This window comes from Lynx canadensis, chromosome D4, assembly GCF_007474595.2.
Source record: "Lynx canadensis isolate LIC74 chromosome D4, mLynCan4.pri.v2, whole genome shotgun sequence".
Lineage (NCBI taxonomy): Eukaryota > Metazoa > Chordata > Mammalia > Carnivora > Felidae > Lynx > Lynx canadensis.
Window position 1 is genome coordinate 89,600,784 of NC_044315.2, and position 17,548 is coordinate 89,618,331.

The 17,548-nt window shown below is 48.1% G+C and overlaps 2 protein-coding genes across 3 annotated transcripts in view; one reads left to right on the forward strand and one right to left on the reverse strand.

Annotated features, from left to right (window-relative positions):
• MED27 (mediator complex subunit 27) overlaps window positions 1-17,548 on the reverse strand; it is a 201,718-nt gene that overhangs the window by 41,359 nt on the left and 142,811 nt on the right. The window lies entirely within an intron of this gene.
• On the forward strand, window positions 1,001-5,467 carry LOC115499203. Its single transcript, XM_032595484.1, has 4 exons — window positions 1,001-1,121; window positions 2,668-2,877; window positions 3,338-3,575; window positions 4,010-5,467. Exons 1-4 carry the CDS (start codon window positions 1,048-1,050, stop codon window positions 4,379-4,381), a joined length of 894 nt encoding a protein of 297 aa, XP_032451375.1. The 5' UTR covers window positions 1,001-1,047; the 3' UTR covers window positions 4,382-5,467.

A 17,548-nucleotide genomic window follows, 5' to 3' on the forward strand; every position in this document is an offset into this window, starting at 1 on the left:
GCCCAGCGGCAGAACCGGTCCGAGGGCGACCCCATACGGGGCCCTGGAAGGGAAGGCTCTGCCCAGCCCGGCCAGGCCAATGGGACTGCCTCCTTCTAGAATTCGGACTGCAGCAGAATGCGGAGACGAGCGGGAAGAAGCACAGCACTAGCACGAAAAGGAGGCCGTGTGGGAAGAGAGGGAAGGGGTGAAGGGGTGAGGAAGGAGCGGGGCAGAAGGACAGACAGACACATGGCCACGACCCAGAGCTGCCGTGGACCACAAATGCCTTGCTCTTCCCTTCCTCCCGCCCTCCTTCCGCCCAACGGTTCTTTGTTAAATAGGGATTGTGTGCAGGCCAGGCCTCGAGTACACAGAGATAAAGAAACACACGTTATAGAGCGACAGGCAACACATTAGTATAAAGAAAGGAACACGATTTGCAAAAAGTTTTGAAGGAAACGAAGAAAAGGGGGGCAGCTTAAAGAGAGATTTGGGTAACACCTACGTGTGAAAAAAGTGACATTTACATCAGATCGTTCAGTTCGCTCAAATATTTATTCAACGAACACCCACTATGTGCCACATGTTCTAAGGCTTAGAGATGGAGTGAATGACACAACGTCTCACGAATGGACATTCTTCGTGGGGGCAGCTCTGGGCAGACAGCAAACAAACGTAAGACCATTTCACCGCACAGGGCGACAAAGACAAGGGGGTGGTTCAAGTTCGGCAGAAACCAAGCTCGCCCGTGTCAGTGCTGGGGCGCAGCAGCCCGGGCTGGGGGAGGAGCCTGTGTGAAGGCCCAAGCGGGGGAAGACTGGGCGTCCTGGGAGCGGTGGGGCGGGCGAGAAGGTGGCATGTGCTGGGTAGAGGTAGGCCAGGTTGGCCACGAGGAGCCCCTGAGGCTCTGGTAAGGCCTCTGCTGTTAGTCTGGGAGAAATGGGAAGCCACTGCAGGGTTTTCAGCAGAGGACTGACAAGTCTGCTGCGTGCTTTTACAAAACACGCCCCTGGCTGCTTCACGGAAGCATCGAGAGAAGGAAGGCGGGGACTTTGAGCAGGGGCGATGCCAGTAGAGATGGTGAGAAGCCGATGGATTCAGGACATAGAGGACACGAGGTGCCAGAGACTGGACGCAAGGTGAGAAAGAGGCAGCTAAAAGCTAAGGAAAAGTCTAGGTTTCTGGCTGGAGCACCAGGTTGACAGTTTTGCTCTTTATTGAGACGAAATGAGGAAGAAGAGGGGAAAACCACTTCCTTTTTGTCAAGCTTAAGGTACTTCTGAAATATCTAAATGGAGAGATGCTTGATGGGCAGTCTGGAGATTAGGATTCACAGCTCAAGTTCACGAACGAGCATAAGAGTCGCTGGTTCTCAAGGAAGCCCGTGTAAATTCGCAGGAGCCGAAACGTCATAACCCACGCACCCGAGCGGCACGATCTGGGCTCTGAAGTGCTCAGGGACGCTCTTCCCCGGGGAGGCAGGACTGGGAACTGACACAGGGGCTCTCCCTCTGATGAGGCAGATTAAGCCCAGGCGAAGGCGGTCCCTGGCCAGATCTGCCGCTCGTCACCTGCCTGAGAATGGTACCCACGGTGCCCTCTGTGGCAAACTTGGCCCCGTTACATCTCGACTTCTTGCGTCGATACCCTGTTAGACCGTACTTGGCTTTTTAATATTTCGACTGTAGGATGTGTGCCAACCTGACCTTGATGTAGGAAATTTTAATTCAGATCAATACAGGGACAAGGTCACTTTAGAATCCAATTAATATGAATGGGAAAATATGCCCCACAGTTCTGAGGGCTGAAAATGGAACAGTTGCAAGTTAACAACAACAAAAGACACATCCACACAAGCCTGGCTGGTCCTTCTGTTTGATAAGGCAGCTAGCTGTGTGCCCTTAAATACATGCGGTAGTTAGAATACCGACAAACTTCTTTCTGTTGGGGCAGGGGCTCTATTTAGGGTAGCTTAAAATTAAACTGTAGTTTGTTTGAAGAAAAACATAAAATGCAGTGAAAACTGTGAATTCCTATAACCCAATTTTAAATAAATTGAGCCCTGGACTTCGACTCACCCAAGAATCCCTAGAGAAATCTAAGGTGTTAATATAGTTTGAGTAGTAGCAATTTGCATTTATATAGAACACATTCACAAAACTGTTTACCAGGATAACCAGAACATAAAGGGAAACAGAGGCACTGGTATTTGGAAGCCTTATTCCTGCAAGCATTAGGCAACCAGGGTGCTGTTGCTGTTCCTCCTCCTCAGATTTACTGCCTCTACACCTATACTTGGTTTCTTTGTAATGAGAAACGTTTCTTTTATGCCCCAAATCAGAGAGTCTTGTAAGAAACGACGAAATGTATTGTTACTTCAGGATCTTGGGCGGGGGGAGGGGGGGGTGTTCTCTTTTCCTTCTGCTGTACTGCTGTCCCGTTTGGAATCTCAGGTTTTTCAGCCTTGAGCCAGGTTGGAAGAGAATATAAATGATCCCACATCCACCTAAAGAAGCGAAGATTGCTTTGTAACTCCAAGAACAACTGCAAATTACGTAAAACTGGGATGAGATATTGGGGTGCCAGGGACGTGGAAGCCGATTTCTCAACTGACTTTACGTTTGCTCATTAAAGAAAGAGAAAAAGGCTACTCCATGCGGAACGTCACACGGTTGGGCTTTTTAGGCTTTTCTGGCATCCCGGGGAACCCCTGCCGATCGAGGTGCAGGTGTCCCGCACGGCAGGGCTGAGAAGAAAGCCTCCGCCTGAGCGCCGCCAGCTGAGGTCACAAGACGACCGTGCCAGTCCGTGCTCGCCTGTACAGGGGACACCGCAGAACACATCAGAAGCAGCCCGACCCTCTGTGGCCAAAGGACGAGCTGGCTCCTGGCACAGGTCTGCTCCGTCCTCCCCGTGTGGCCTGGCCCCGGGGGTGGGGGTGGGGGCATTCTGCAGTCTCCATCCATTCGCAGTAACGCAGACCGGCAGACTTCCCGTCCGTACCCGCACCCCCACCCCCCACCCCTCGCCGCCCCCGGCCAACCCCCCGTTACCTCATCTGCACAAGCATTAATGCTCTTCACATGCTCATTATTCTTTAATGATGCCTGTTTGTAAATAGCAGGACGGGATGCAATTAAACCATGAGAGGCTAAATAAACACACATACTAATTAGGATCTTTACAAGAAATTTTTTTTCATGTATAGACTGAAATTTACCTTTCATTAATCTAACTTAATTGCAATAGTGCACCAATAAAGAGTCAACACAAATTAAGTGCTCTAAATGATTTCTCCATATTAAGGGTGAGCAAGTGATCCTTCCTTTGGGTAACAAGCCCTGTTCTGCAGCAGGCGGGGAAAACATCGCAGCTCTGCAGCAGGAGAGGGATTTCGGCAGGAAGACAGGTACTGCGCCATTATCGTGATGCCGGTGCTTCCGAGGCCTGAAGTTAAGGAGGTCAAGGCCATAGGTTCAAACTGCAGCCTCACCCCGCCTTGTGAGTCAACTAGCTTCGCTCGGTTCCGTGGTAGCAGACGTCACCCCCTACGTTCGTTGGCTGTCACTGGGTCCGAGAGACATGCAGCAAAGGTTTGGATCAATTGGTTAAAATCTACTCCCACTCCTGGAATAATGATGCCCGGGAACGTTTGCTCTGTGGCAAGGCAGGACACTGTGGGTCTTTCTGTATGAAAAGGACATCCGGTATTTGCAGAAATAGAAGTTATTGCGCTTTCGCCTTTGATTTCAGAAGGCGTGGAAGATTATATACGTTTGGCACCTAAACTGAAACAGAATATGATGGCCCATCAACATTAGATCTTTTCTGCAGAGGCCTCAGGGCACCTGATAATTTATTCGTACGACAAATATTGACTTGAAGCCCTCCAGGCAGCAGGCGCCGGAGCAGGGTCAGGAAACTAGGAAAAATGTCACTCGCTCCAGAATTCTTTTTATCTTTTGCAAACGTCGTCCCTCCCTAATCACTGATGCTGAACCGCGCATCACTTTCTTTTCCTTGCCAGGCACAGACACGCATGGGCGCACAGAGCCCCCAGCTCTCCCAATGGCTCCCTGGCTTGGGACCCACAACTCCGAGAAAAGCCAGGCCCCGAAAGGTCCAGAGTGGCAACGTGGCTGCGGCAACCTCCCTGCAGAAGCGAGACTGGACGTCACACCGAGTGACTAAGACAGCCTCAACTAGGTTCTTCGGTTCCTGCATGAGAAAGAATACTTGGGAAGTTCACCATGACAACATCTCCCAAAGTGTATTCCCTGGAAAGGGGTCGGTGGTCAAACATGTCGGGGAAACGGTGCGTACCTTCTCCTCCACCTGGAAGATTCGTGGTATGTGCAAGCATATTAAACGTTCTGAAAAGGACTGCAATAAAGTGTGAAATGAATCAAGGGAGACCGTGAAAGCAGACTCAGGTGGCCAGAAGGGAGAGCCGTACTACTCAACATTAGTCACAGGAAGAATCGTCAATCAGAGACCCCAGCAGAGGCATCCTTACCAGGAGAGCATCGTGATCACAGGCCCAACAGGGAAGGACGGACCCTGCATCTCCCGTGAGAGACATCTCCCGCGAGAGACATCTCCCGCGAGAGACATCTCCCACGAGAGACATCTCCCACAAGAGATCCACCACCCCAGCACTCGGCCAGTGAGAAACCGCCGTCACCCTGAACTCCTGCCAATCTCCAGTGAACTTCTGTTCAGGACAGCCTCTCCCAGCGCCCCTCCTCCTTCTCATAAGATAACGCTCCTCTCCGTTCTTCATTGCACTGGCCCGTGGTTTTGCCCCAGCTTGCATGTCCCCAATTGCAATTCTCCGCTATTCCCAAATAAACCCATTTGTGCTGGTAAAACAACTTTTATTTTGAAAGTTAACAAAAGCAACCTTCTGTCTGCCTTTGTTGAACCAGTTAGTACTTCCTAAACTTAAGGCACATGTCAATTTCCTTAAGAGTTAGTATTCCAAGAAATGCACTGTCAGGAAACAAATAACTCGCCTATTCAACCAGCCACCGGCAAGCCTCGATCCTGTTCCTCCACTGAGACACACACCTTTCCTCCTTCCCTCCCTGGGAGCAGACACAAGACATTGGTGCTGCCCCTCCCCCACTCCCCCCAGAGCCTGGACCCCACTGGAGCTGGGCTCTCGAGCAGCAGACCAACAGAGCCTCCAAGGATGGAAAACGGCTCCCCGATAGACTGTGGGTAAAAATCCATCAGCTCTAACACATTTAATTACTCCCAGCTCAAGAACTTTCAAAGATTCACTCTGAAATTTATTTTTATGGTTACACGGTAAGTCTCTGAAAATCCTAGTCTTCAAACAGCATCACCGACAGCCCTCACTTAATCGCTCTGGTAGATCATATATAAAAACAAAATAGAGCTAAAAAAAAAAAAATCATTCTGTGTTAGTGAACAGATGTCTGGCCCATTTGCAATTAATACGACCCACTTCCATACAATCAGACTGCTTAAAATTCCTGGAACAAGATGTAAAAGTTAAGATGCAAATGTTCCGATTTTAATGAGAATGAATGGAAACTATAAAATCCTCTCTCCCTTTGAGGGAAGGTACAATCTACATATAAGTCTCAACTGCACACTAAATTTATCAACAAAACAATCATTTGATAAAGCCTGTGTGAAAGAAGAAAATAGAACCAGGAAAGTCAGGAGTATATTCAGAAAGCATTTCCTACCCAAATTAAATGTTGTCAGAACCATCATTCTTTTAAGAAGCTTTAAAGAAAACCTGACTCATTTCAATTTATTTCTGCCAGTTACCTGCATGTCCTGGGAACCTCTTGCGTTTCTTTGAATCTCTGGAACCTTTTCACGGGCAGTAGGGGAGAGTGACAGAAAGATCAGGATTTTGAAGTTTCTTGCATCTTGGTTCGAACCCCACCCAGCTCCAGCACTTAATGTGACCTTGAACAAGTTATTTAACCTCCCGGGTCTCAGTGTTCTTATCTGTAAAATGGCAGTATTGCCCCCCTGCACTGAGGGGTTGGTGTGAAAAATCAATCAGCATTCCCAGACTGAAGGGCCAAACAGAGGAGCACGCGGTAGGCACGTTAAATGGCGCAGTGATTAGAATTATGTTCACGGCGGTGGCAGGGGCATACGGTTCAAGCGTCACAAGACAAGCCTCACGTCTGATTTTTAGTTCTCCCTGCGTGGAAAGCTTTTCGGTCGACTCACCCAAATCTCACCCCTTCCTTGATGGTCCAGTTGTGTTGTCTCTCCTGTAGTCTGTGTTTTCACCAGGCAGCAGGGAGTGGGTCTCTCGATGTGTGAGTCCCACCGAACTCCTTCTAGACCGGATGCCCAACCCCGCTTCACCCCATTAGCTCTGGGTGGAAACTGACATTTCCAACAGGCCCCAGGGGCCCCAGTGATTCTCCGAATATTGGTGAGGTGCCTAACACGGGCGGTGCTCAAGTCCGTCTTTGGTGAATTAAAAACAAAACAAAACAAAACAAAACAGAAGAAAAAAACTTGAACTCTCCCAGTTCCTCGTTTTCAACCATTCTTTCAACAGCTATTAACAGGTACCCCTTCTGTGCTAGGCATAGCTCTAAGCCTGGCAAATACGAGTAAGAACAAGAAAGAATTTGGTAACGTTCTGTTTTTCTGGAAGAACTCACGGTGTCGTGGGGGATTTGCTCAAAGGTGAGGGTGGAAGGACTGGGACCAGGCACTGACCCTCCTTTTACCTCTGTGACTGGCATGAGCTCTGTGGAAACCAGGCACTCGAGCACTGGATGACAACAGTGAACAAAATCAAGACGGTATGGCTTCAAAAGCACAGGAACATTCTAGAGAGTTGGTAGTGGTTCAGAAGCATCTAGAAATGAGAGGCCATGCAGGTTATCAGAAAGCACAAGCACTTTGGAGTCGAAGTGACAGAGGTTAAACCTCAGCTTTGCCACTTGTTTGCTACGTGCCTCTGGCAATTTATTTTGCCTTCCGTTACAGTACCCATCTCAGAAGGTCGCCGTGGGTCCAAAACAGCACATTCATGCGTTTCATAAATGCTTGCCGGGCATTCGGCATGTGCCAGGCACTGTTCTAGGCCCTGAGGATCTAGCGGTGGCCAGAACAAGGTCTCTGCCTTCACAGAGCTTCTATTCCAGTGGGTGGAGATCAACAATAGGCTAATAAAACAAATACCAACCATGCCACATGTGAAGATGCTATGAAGAAAAATAAAGCAGTGGCAGGGACAGAGTGGCCAGAAGTGGGTACTATTTTAAAACAGTGTGACCAAGGAAGACCTAGGAACCTTCAGGAAGTGAAGGAGAGAGCCAGAGGCAGAGGGCACAGTCCGTGCAAAGGCCCTGGGGCAGGGGCCGGGGCAGGCCTGATGTACTCTAGGAGCCGTGAGAAGGCCAGTGTGTCTGGAGTGGAATGTGCCGGGGGCAAGTGGTAGGAGATGGGGTCTCAGGTAACATGGGAGAAGGGGGTGGTTTATAGCGGGCCTCCGAGATCCTGGCGAAGAGGTGTCTAAGTACAATGGGAAGCTAGCAGTCTTCCGGGCAGAAGAGAGACACTTCTGAAGTAGCCCTCCGGCTGCGGTGTGCAGAGATTGCCGAGGTGCCAGGGGAGAGGCAGACAGGCCAGCTGGGTGTTGCGATAACCCAGGTGAGAAAGAAGAGGCAGGGGGCAACTCTAAGACTTCTGGGTTGGGCAGCAAGAAGAATGGGGAGGTCACCGAGGGACACAGAGGCCACTGCTCGAGAGCACGTGTGGAAATCAAGGGGAGACGGCAACAGGCAGGGGCGGGGATCCGAGGCTGAAGCCCAGGGAGAGACCCGGACTAAGGGTGTAAACGTGGGCGTCACCCGCTAACAGGACACATTTACAGCCACGGGTGGAGGACGGCATCCAGGCAGTGCGAGGAGACGGAGGAGGGACTCGATCCAAGAACTGAGCCCCGGGACACACGGATGTTTTGGGAAGAGGAAGAGGAATCTGCAAAGACTGAGAACCCAAAAGCAGGGCGCGGGGGGAGATCCTAAGGGAACAGCGGCTGCTCTCATGAAAGGTGACACCCACCGAGCCCCCACTCTGTGGTTCTGCTGCACAAGACCTCCGCGCTCTGTGACTGAAGGAGCTGCAGGGATCCGGACGCCCCACAAAATAAGCACGGTCGGCAAGCAGTCACCTTAAAAGCAGACACAAAGACCATCACCGTGGCATTTTCACTGAGAGTAGAAGGCAAGAACGGGGGGAAAGGGAGAAGGTAAGTGTTTTCATTTCATGTTTCCAAAAGGCCCCCCACATTACTACACAGGATTTTTGAACAGAAACAAAGGAATCTTCTTATTCACAGTGTTGGTGATCGACAGTCCTCGTGGTAGTTACGTCACACCAACACCTATAAGACCCCGTGACCTTCACCAAACGCGCAGCGGACACGACTGCAGCCGTCCCCACCCACGCCCCAAGCGTGCTGCCGGGACAGCGTCACAACAGCCCCGCGAGCGGGCACTCTGGGCAGCTCTGGTTTACACGGGCAATGACAGGAGAGTCTCCGGGTGACAACTTCACGTCACGTAGCTAGCAGTGGCCCAGCAAGGACGCAGACCCCAGCGAGCTTGCTCCAGAGCCTGTATCCTCACCGCAGTTTGCTCACGAGCTGGGTCGACGATGACGACGGTGACGGTGACGGTGACGACCGCGGCTCTGTTAACTACGTACAGCAAAATTTGCTCAACTAATTTTCACTCAAATTAAGCATCATGTAATTTGTATAATTAATAATACCATGGGCCGTATTAGCGTAGACTCGTACTCCCCTGTTGAGCCAAACGCCAAAGAAAAGGATTGTGTCACTTTTATTAGAATCCAGCAACCGGTTTACCTTGACGCACAGAGAAAAGGAAAAGATGAACTGGAGGAAAAATCAACTGTGTAGACTGGGATTAGGAAATAAAGTAAAAGGCCAAGATAAACTGCTTTTAACGTCAGCTGAAGATTTAATATAGCTCTGGAAGGTTTCAATTATTTACATGCTTGGTCCATGCAGTGTGTATCTGGGCTAATGAGATTCAATTGCTGGGTATAAATCTGAAACAGGACAACCCGATTGTCTAAAGGAAATAGTTGCCTGGGCTCCTGTGTTAATAACTCTTCAAAACAAAGATTATGATTCGGGAAGGGTAGCATCATTTCTGCTTCATGTTATTGATTGCAGCCGGAGCTGAGAGAAATGGCTCCATCTGGTCAAACGCAAACTCTGAGACGAGGTGCAAAGGATTCAAAGAACCTATTGATCAGTATTGTTGTCCTTCCAATAACAAGACCAACAGTAATAATTTACATTGTCTCTTTGTCCTGCGGCGATTATGAAGCCCCAAGGGAACCCCACCTCTTTGTGAAGTTCCCCACGTCTGGCACTAAGGGCTACGTGACGCCACATAATGATGTGGACACAGAGACGTTAGCGGGTAATTGGCCGGATCACAGCACTTCCCCGTTAGGGTTTCCAGAAGGGCTTCGCGCACATGGTAGGTGATGAGGTAGGTGCTGCAAACACGTTTTGAAGCAAAGGGACCCATTTAAGATCAATCCACGTATGGTCCTTTAATACAGGCATAAACAGGGCGGAGGAGCACAAAGGAAGAAACTATCTCCGCCTGAAGTAAGGGTGGGCTTCTGGAAAGGTCACATCAGGTCCCAATCATAAAGAAGACACGGCAGGTTTGTCAGAAAGGGCAGGAGGGAGACAAGAACGCCACAGGCAGAGGGAAGAATGGCACGAGGCACCGAGGCAAAGGGACGTGAAGCATTTGGAGACTGGTTCCCAAGGAGCTTCTGGAAAAGAGGAGGTATTTTCGCTTATCACAGTAAGCGGAGAAGAGCTACGGGCATGTCGCAGCTTGGGGTGAGGGGTACTAAAACTTCTGCACTACTCTGGCCGGTACCATACCAGGAGGAGCCATTGCATCCGAGATGCCAACCGTGCCTCCACTGTGAGCACTGGAGGGCGGGGAGAGTGCCCAGGCAGAGGGGAGGCAGGCAGGAGGAGAGCCGGCAAGGTAAACTGAGGCCGGGTGACAGAGACCACACAAGCTTCCCTATGGAGGCAGGCTTTATACACTGCAAGCCAACGAGAAGCCAACAGGGCGTGGCGAGACCTGCCCTCTGGAGCGATCGCTCAGACGTGGAAGATGGAGCGGAGGCAGAACATCCAGAAACACGGAGACCGGGAGAACACCTGGACGGCTGTGGCAAGAGTTCCGGCAAGAGTGGGGAGGAGCGGGGGGGCGGAGGGGCTGCGGGGAGACGCCGGGAAGGATGCGTGTGGCATTCTGCGTGTGTGGGGACGGCTCACCGCTGGAGATGACAGTCTGGAGTTATCGTTCCCATGGGATTTGATCAGTAAGCATTTGTCACGAGAATGAAGACGAGTACCGGAACAGAGAGCTGTCAAACGGGGGGCAGAGTGTAAGACAAGGAGTCTGGAAGTCGGGTACCCTGAAAACAGGCCCAACACTTAGCCCTGAAGAAAACCGAACGAGACAATAAAAAAACCAGTTACGGAAGCTGTGGCACTGTGCGTGCCCGGAACCCACTCTTCACCCTGCCCCACAGAGCTAAGTGCCACCTGTCTGCACCAGATATTGAGTTCAGAGAATGTATTCAAAATATTTTTAAGGTAAAATCCAACTCCAAAGGACTTCACGAATAGCCTTCTCCCACATTTCAAGTCACTACCGTAAATGCCAGCCTCGTGAGATACACCTGTCAGAGCTGATGGAACATGCCTCCCAATATTTGGGGGACAAATGCAACTGAAATGTGCCGAAGGAAGGAAGCTGTCGATCTGAATTACAGGGGCTTTAAAGGGAATCACCAGAAACGGCAGACTCCTGGCATACTGGCGTTTTGGGGTGCGGTTCTAGGGCGCCTCACTGGGCTTTCACTAATTTAGACTAAGCATTTTCAGGGAATCCTAGGGAAACTACCAAACGAAACGCCCATTCAAATGACAGATGTAAGCGCACCACTGCCTCTGGGAACAACTATGTTGAAGTAATAGCTAAAGAAACTAGACATGGAACATACATCTAGTAAATGGTATCCTCAAACAAGGAGAGAGAAAGAAAGGAAGGAAGGGAGGGAGAGAGCAAACAGTATAAACTGCTCCTTGAAATTAGTCCTAAAAAACATGCTTGTGTCAGAAAATAAAAATCACGTAACTCAAAAAAATGTTTTTGAAGACTTAGCCGTCAGAAAACGGAAAACTAGATTTAAACACCCAAGTATTTTTTTTAAGCCGCTCTGCTCTCGTGCCTGAAAGTATCAAATCCATCCGCTTCCTTTACATGGCCCGCATCACTAACACGGTCCCTCTAAGGCTGCACGTTAACCTGGAAGCTACCGGAAACTCGCCTGGAAGTGGAGTACAAACGTTAAGATGTAGTGAATACAAAACGAGAGTAAGGAGAAGAAGCTGGTGACCAGGCAGCCTAAACAGTAAGGACTCAGAGCTCCAGCTGGGGTCTGAGACCAGGGTAATTAGCCTCCCTTAGGCACCAGGCGCCCTTCCGCCCTTCCTTCCTCCCTTCCTCCCTTTCTTTTTTTTTTATGTTTATTTATTTCTGAGAGAGAGAGCACCCGCAGGGGAGGGGAAGAGAGAGTGGGAGACACAGGGTCTGAAGCGGGCTTTGCGCCGACATCAGTGAGCCCGATGCAGGGCTCGAACGCATGAACCACGAGTGCATGGCGGGAGCCAAAGTCGACACCCGACCAACTGAGCCACCCAGGTGCCCCAGGAGCCCTTTCTAATGGAAGCCACAGTCCCCCTCTCTCAGGAAGGGGTACAGAAGTAAGTGCAGCCACACACGAAAACTGCAGAGATTTCCGGAAGCCTAGCCATCACCTCCCAGGGCGTCACGGACCAAGGTTAGGACCCCTGCAGTTAAAGCAACAGCTGATTAATTATAGCAGATGAAACAGGAACAGGACAGGGAGCTCCCACAAAACGACATCTGTATGTTTTAACGGAAGATGGTGTCTATACCGAACTTAAGATCCCACGCTTTCAGAGCCAAAGCCAAGCATATTTAGCAGAAGCCCTACAGACACTTCGCCTAAGAAACCAAGTGGGTCCAGAAAAATTACCAAGGCCACCACCCCACCCCCCGCCCATGCCCCAACGTCGTTTCCTGTTCCTGGCGCGCTGAGTCCCGAGTTCATCTCTGGCGGCGGGGGGGGGGGGGGGGGGGGGACTGGGGACTGCAAGGGTAAGTGTCCCCCGAGCAGGCAGGCACAGCACAGTCATGGCGTCTGGGGCAGCTGCAGGTAACTTCTCAAAGATGAATGAACGTCTGGACACTTGAGTCAGACAGACTAGGGTCCCACCTCCACTCTGCCACTGAAGATCTGGGTTTCTCTTCCGGTGTGCTGAGCCGCCCAGCTCCCGGGGTCCCGACCAGGACTGCGTGAGGTGGCGCATGGAAGGAAGGGAGCTTGGGCCTGGCACAGAGAATGCGCCTAGTAAATGAGGCAATCTCCTTAAGAAATATTTCTAGTATCAGGACAGCCCCTCTGTACCCAGGGAGTTCTATCCTGGAAAGGACAGTGTTTCTTATATAAATTTGAATCCTAGAGTAATGCAGACTTACAATAAGTGCTTATTTATTATGTGAAACAGTAACACAGTTCTAAAAGTCAAAAACCATACAAAAGGTGACACCCAGAGGCATGTCACCTCTCCCCACGCACCCCCCCCCCCAGTGTTTTGCTGCAGGTGGAGCCTTCCTGTGCGTCTCCCCTTAGAGACAAGCAGATGACGGTTACTTTATATGCTCCTTTCTTACAAACAAGGAAGCAGATTAAGAATACTCTCGCACTTTGCTTTTTTGCTCCTAACAACATGCCCTAGAAATCGCGTCGTAGGAGCCACAGAGGTCTTTCTTGTTCCTTCTCAAAGATGGAGACAGAAATGGTGTGGCTCCATGGTGTGGCCATATCACAGTTTACTCGGCCACTCTGCTCTGCCCAGGTTATTTCCAGTGTTTTGCAATTGCAAACAGGCTGCAATTAAGGCGTCTGCGGACATGTGCGCTCACACTGTAGGAGGTGTGTGTTGCGGGTATATTCCTGGGGCAGTGCCGCTGGGTCAGAAGGTGCTTGTACACACGGCTTTATGAGACGTTGCCGAAGTCCCTCCAAAAGGGCTGCGCCACTCTGCAATCCCGCCAGCAGGGTACGATGGTGTGTGTTTCCTTACGGGCTCACCAATGTGAGAATGTGTTGTTACGCTTTCTAACTCCTGCAGATCTGGAAGTGGGACTTGGTGCCTCTGAGTGGTTTTGATTTGCATGTCTCGAATTACCGCTAAGGTTGAACATCTCTTCATATGTTTAAGTACCATTTTTATATCTTTTTGGTGGGGGGGGGGCATGAATTGTCTTTTGTTCCCCTTTATTTTCTTTATTTTTGGTCTTTTTTCCCTTTAAGATTTAAAAAAATGACCTTAGAAGGGCACCTGGGTGGCTCTGTTGGCTAAGTGCCCGACTCTTGATTTTGGCTCAGGTGATGATCTTAAAGTTTGGGAGTTCAAGCCCCAGGCTGGGCTCCATGCTGATAGCACGGAGCCTGCTTGGGATTCTCTCTCTCCCTCTCTCTCCGCCATTCCCCCTGCTCACGTGCCTGCTCTCTCTCAAAATAAAGAAACTTAAAAATAAACATAAAAAATTACCTTAAGGATATTAGGTCTGTATCTGTGATATATGTTGCAAATATCTTCTCCCAGACTATCAGTTGCCTTCTGACTTTATTACGGTGTTTCTGGCCACCTACAAGTTTTTCCCTTTTTATGAACAAGGCCCTATCAACTTGAGATGCCACCTTTATCATATGCTAAATGTACTAAATCTTCATATGTACTTGAGTCTACTTCAAGCCTATCTTATTCTACTAGCCTGATTGTCTACCTATAAGCCAATACCACACAGTTTCAGTTACAGAAGCTTTAGAGTATGTTTCAATGCCCAACAGACAAGTTTTTTTGTTCTGTTTTGTTTTGGGTTTTCTGGCGTCTTCCTACCCTTTCTTACATGTTTCTTTTCCATATGAACTTTAATATCAACCGAAAAAAAAATCTTTTAATGATTGCATTCAATTCATTCACATTTATTGTTATGACTGATACATATGGACTCAACTTGGTCACACGGTTGAATAGTTATCATGGGTGCTATATTTTCAGTGCTTCTTTCTCTGAGCGATGTTTTGTTGGCTCACTCAGTTATTGATTGACTCACTGTATTCAGGAAGGCTTGTATTTTTGTTCTCTTACCTTTGTACTTATCCATTTTAATGCCTTTAGACTCCCATTTTCTTAGATAGCATTTTAGTATCTCGTTTGTCAATTTTTAATGGGGTCCTTTCATGTTCATCTATCACACACACAAATACAGTCCTGCATCGACAACTGAACACATCACATGCTCACTGTCGGTCCTTCGGCTCAGGCTCCCCAGCACAGCTCTTGGTTGGATGAAGCTCACCCTCCGGTAGATTCCACAGGATAGGCTGGCAGGTACAGAATTCTCATATGTTCAAATGGTTCTTCCCGGCTTCACTACTTAAAAGACACACGTATCCTTCATTCACACTTTGAAAATGCCGTTCCATGACCGCCTTGCTTTATATATTGTTTTGGAGACATCTGATGCCAGTCTAATCCTTTCTTTCGCCTTGTAAGTTATCGGATTTTTTTGTTTGTTTGTTTTTTTTTTTTTCCTTGGAAGCTTTGAGGATTTTTTTCTCTATCTTTGTAGTCTGATAGCATTACTAGAATGTTTCTTAGACTTGATTGTTGCTGGTCAATTTCCCAAGTGTCCAGAGAGCCCTTTCAATGTGCACATTCAGCCCTTCTTTAAGTTAAAATTTTTCTAACAGTCTTCCATATTAAGACTATTTGTTCCATTCTTTCATTTTCTCTTCTCCACAGACTAATTACATACATGTTGTGTCTTTGCCTCTGTCTGGCTTCAACCACTTTCCCTCTGACCCTTTCTTACTTCTTTGTCTTAGTTTCATTCTCTCGGTTTCCCCACCTTTCTTCAATGTTCTCTAGCAAATTTCATTTGAGTATCTTTGTCCTTGAATATCTTGAAATTTAGTCTTAATTTCTGAGACAGTTTTATCATCTTCCAAGTTTTCCAGAGTATAATAAATCCTTTTCATTTCTTCATAACCTTTTCATTTCATTTCTGTTCTTAATTTCTGAATTTCTGATTCAAGGACTTTCAAAAAAGTCTCCCCAAATGCTTGGGGAGTACCGTGTTAGACAGTTTTCTTCTGCTTTGTGGTGTTTGTTTCCTTGATGGGGGGCCTGGGGGCATGTCTTCAGTTGAGGTGTTTATTCATTGAACATTTTATTACAAAAAATTTCAAATATCTAAATAGTCAGAAGAACTGTGGAGTGAACATCCATATTCCCACGAGCTAGGTTCTGTGATTGTTACCACTTTGTTCTACTTGCTGTATCACACATCCATCTATCTCGCCACTTACCATCTTCTTTTGTTTTTTTTATTAAAAAAAAATTTTTTTTAACGTTTATTCACCTTTGAGACAGAGACGGAGCATGAATGGGGGAGGGTCAGAGAGAGAGGGAGACACAGAATCCGAGGCAGGCTCCAGGCTCTGAGCTGTCAGCACAGAGCCCGACGTGGGGCTTGAACTCACAGACCGTGAGATCATGACCTGAGCCGAAGTTGGACGCTTAACTGACTGAGCTGCCCAGGTGCCCCCCATCTTATTTTCTTGATGCATCTGAAAGTTGCAGTCGTTAGTAATCAACCCTAAACACTTAGGCAAGCATATCCTTAAGGAGAGTTTAATATTTATTTAAAAGAAATTTTTCTGAGGGGCACCCGGGTGGCTCGGTCAGTTAAGTGTCTGACTTTTGATTTTGGCTCAGGTCATGATCTCACAGTTTGTGGGTTCGAGCCCCTCACTGGGCTCTGCGCTGACAGCGCTGGGATTCTCTCTCTGCCCTTCCCCGGCTCGTGTTCTCTCTCTCAGAATAATAAACATTAAAAAAATAATGAAATCAAAATTCTTAGGCAAAATCTGCCTGTAACAAAATTGCATACACCTTTGTGGACCACTCTCTGAATTTTGAAAAGTGTGAACGGCCACCGTAAACCACATCTCTATCAAAATACAGAGCACCTGTACCACCACAGAATGTTCCTTCATGCCCTTCCCAGTCAATGCCTGCCCCATCCCTCCCAGGGCAAATCCTATTCTGATTCTGTCCGCCTTAGTCTTGGCCTGTTCTATAACTTCATATAATGCAACCACACGGTATGTCCTCTTCCGTGCGAGGCCATCCACAATCTTCCTGGTTGTGAGCAGGTTCAGACACAAAGAGGGATTGCTTGGTAGCCACCCAGATTAAAAAACCATCAAGATTTTGCCACACCTGCTTTATCTATCCCTCCTCTTTCTCTGTTGCAGTATTTTAAAGCATACCTCGTATAGCACGCCATGTCAGCTCTAAATACATCAGCATCCACCTTGGAAAACCACACCTTTTGTTTCCGGACCACGAGCTCGTCATCATACCTAACAAAATTACCCCACATTCCTTGGTATCATTTGAAATTTAGACCATCTTCAGATCATTGGGATTGCTTCAAAAAATGTTTTGCCGCTGGTCTGTTCGAATCGGGATCCAAACAGGGTCCACATTCCACATTTTGCTCTAAAGCCTTTAAGCACTCCATCCTCCCTGTTGGTCCCCGTCACTGACTTTGTTGAAGAAACACAACTCACTGCCCTGTAGAATGTCCTGCACGCCTTTGCCTTGTGCTTTTTGCCTTTTTTTTTTTTTTAAACCTCAAAGTTTTCTATCACTAATAGACTTCCATTCATGTCACTGCCATTGCAACCAATATTTCTGGAACCACCTTTCTGAGATTTAGTTTGAGATACTGTTTTTGAATATGCTTAATAACTGAATGTACTTCAAGTACTGGCTCTCAAACATTTTGGTCTCAGGACTTCTCTCTACACTCTTGAAAATTATTTGCGGACGCCATGGAACTTCTGTTTCTGTGAGCTACAGTTACCAACATTTACCATATTAAAAATAAAACAAATGATTAAAGACTACCAGAGCTGGGACACGCGGGTGGCTCAGCCAAGTTAAACTGACAAGTCTGACTCCTGATTTCGGCTCAGGTCACGAACTCATGGTTTGTGAGTTCGAGCCCCACGTCGGGCTCCACGCGGACAGTGTGGAGCCTGCTTGGGATGCTCTGTCTCCCCCTCTCTCTGCGCCCCCCCTGCTCACTCTCTATCTCTTGCTCCCTCTCAAAATAAATAAATAAATAAATAAATAAACAAACAAACAAACAAACGTTAAAAAATTATATCCATAAAAAATAAAGACTATCGGAGCCAATCAATTGGGTGTCAGCATGACGACATCATCTTATGTTGTAGAGGTTCTGGAAAACTCCACCGGGAATGTGTGAATAAACAAGTAAAACAGGTGAACAATGTCTCAGTA

What these genes read in the sequence shown, in the direction of transcription:
- LOC115499203 (XM_032595484.1), top strand. Translation starts at nt 1,048, where the DNA reads ATGCCAGTAGAGATGGTGAGAAGCCGATGGATTCAGGACATAGAGGAC. An exon ending in TGCCAGAGACTGGACGCAAG is followed by an intron (nt 1,122 to 2,667) that starts GTGAGAAAGAGG and finishes TGGGCTTTTTAG; the next exon opens with GCTTTTCTGGCATCCCGGGG. An exon ending in CCGAGAGACATGCAGCAAAG is followed by an intron (nt 3,576 to 4,009) that starts GTTTGGATCAAT and finishes TTTCCTTGCCAG; the next exon opens with GCACAGACACGCATGGGCGC.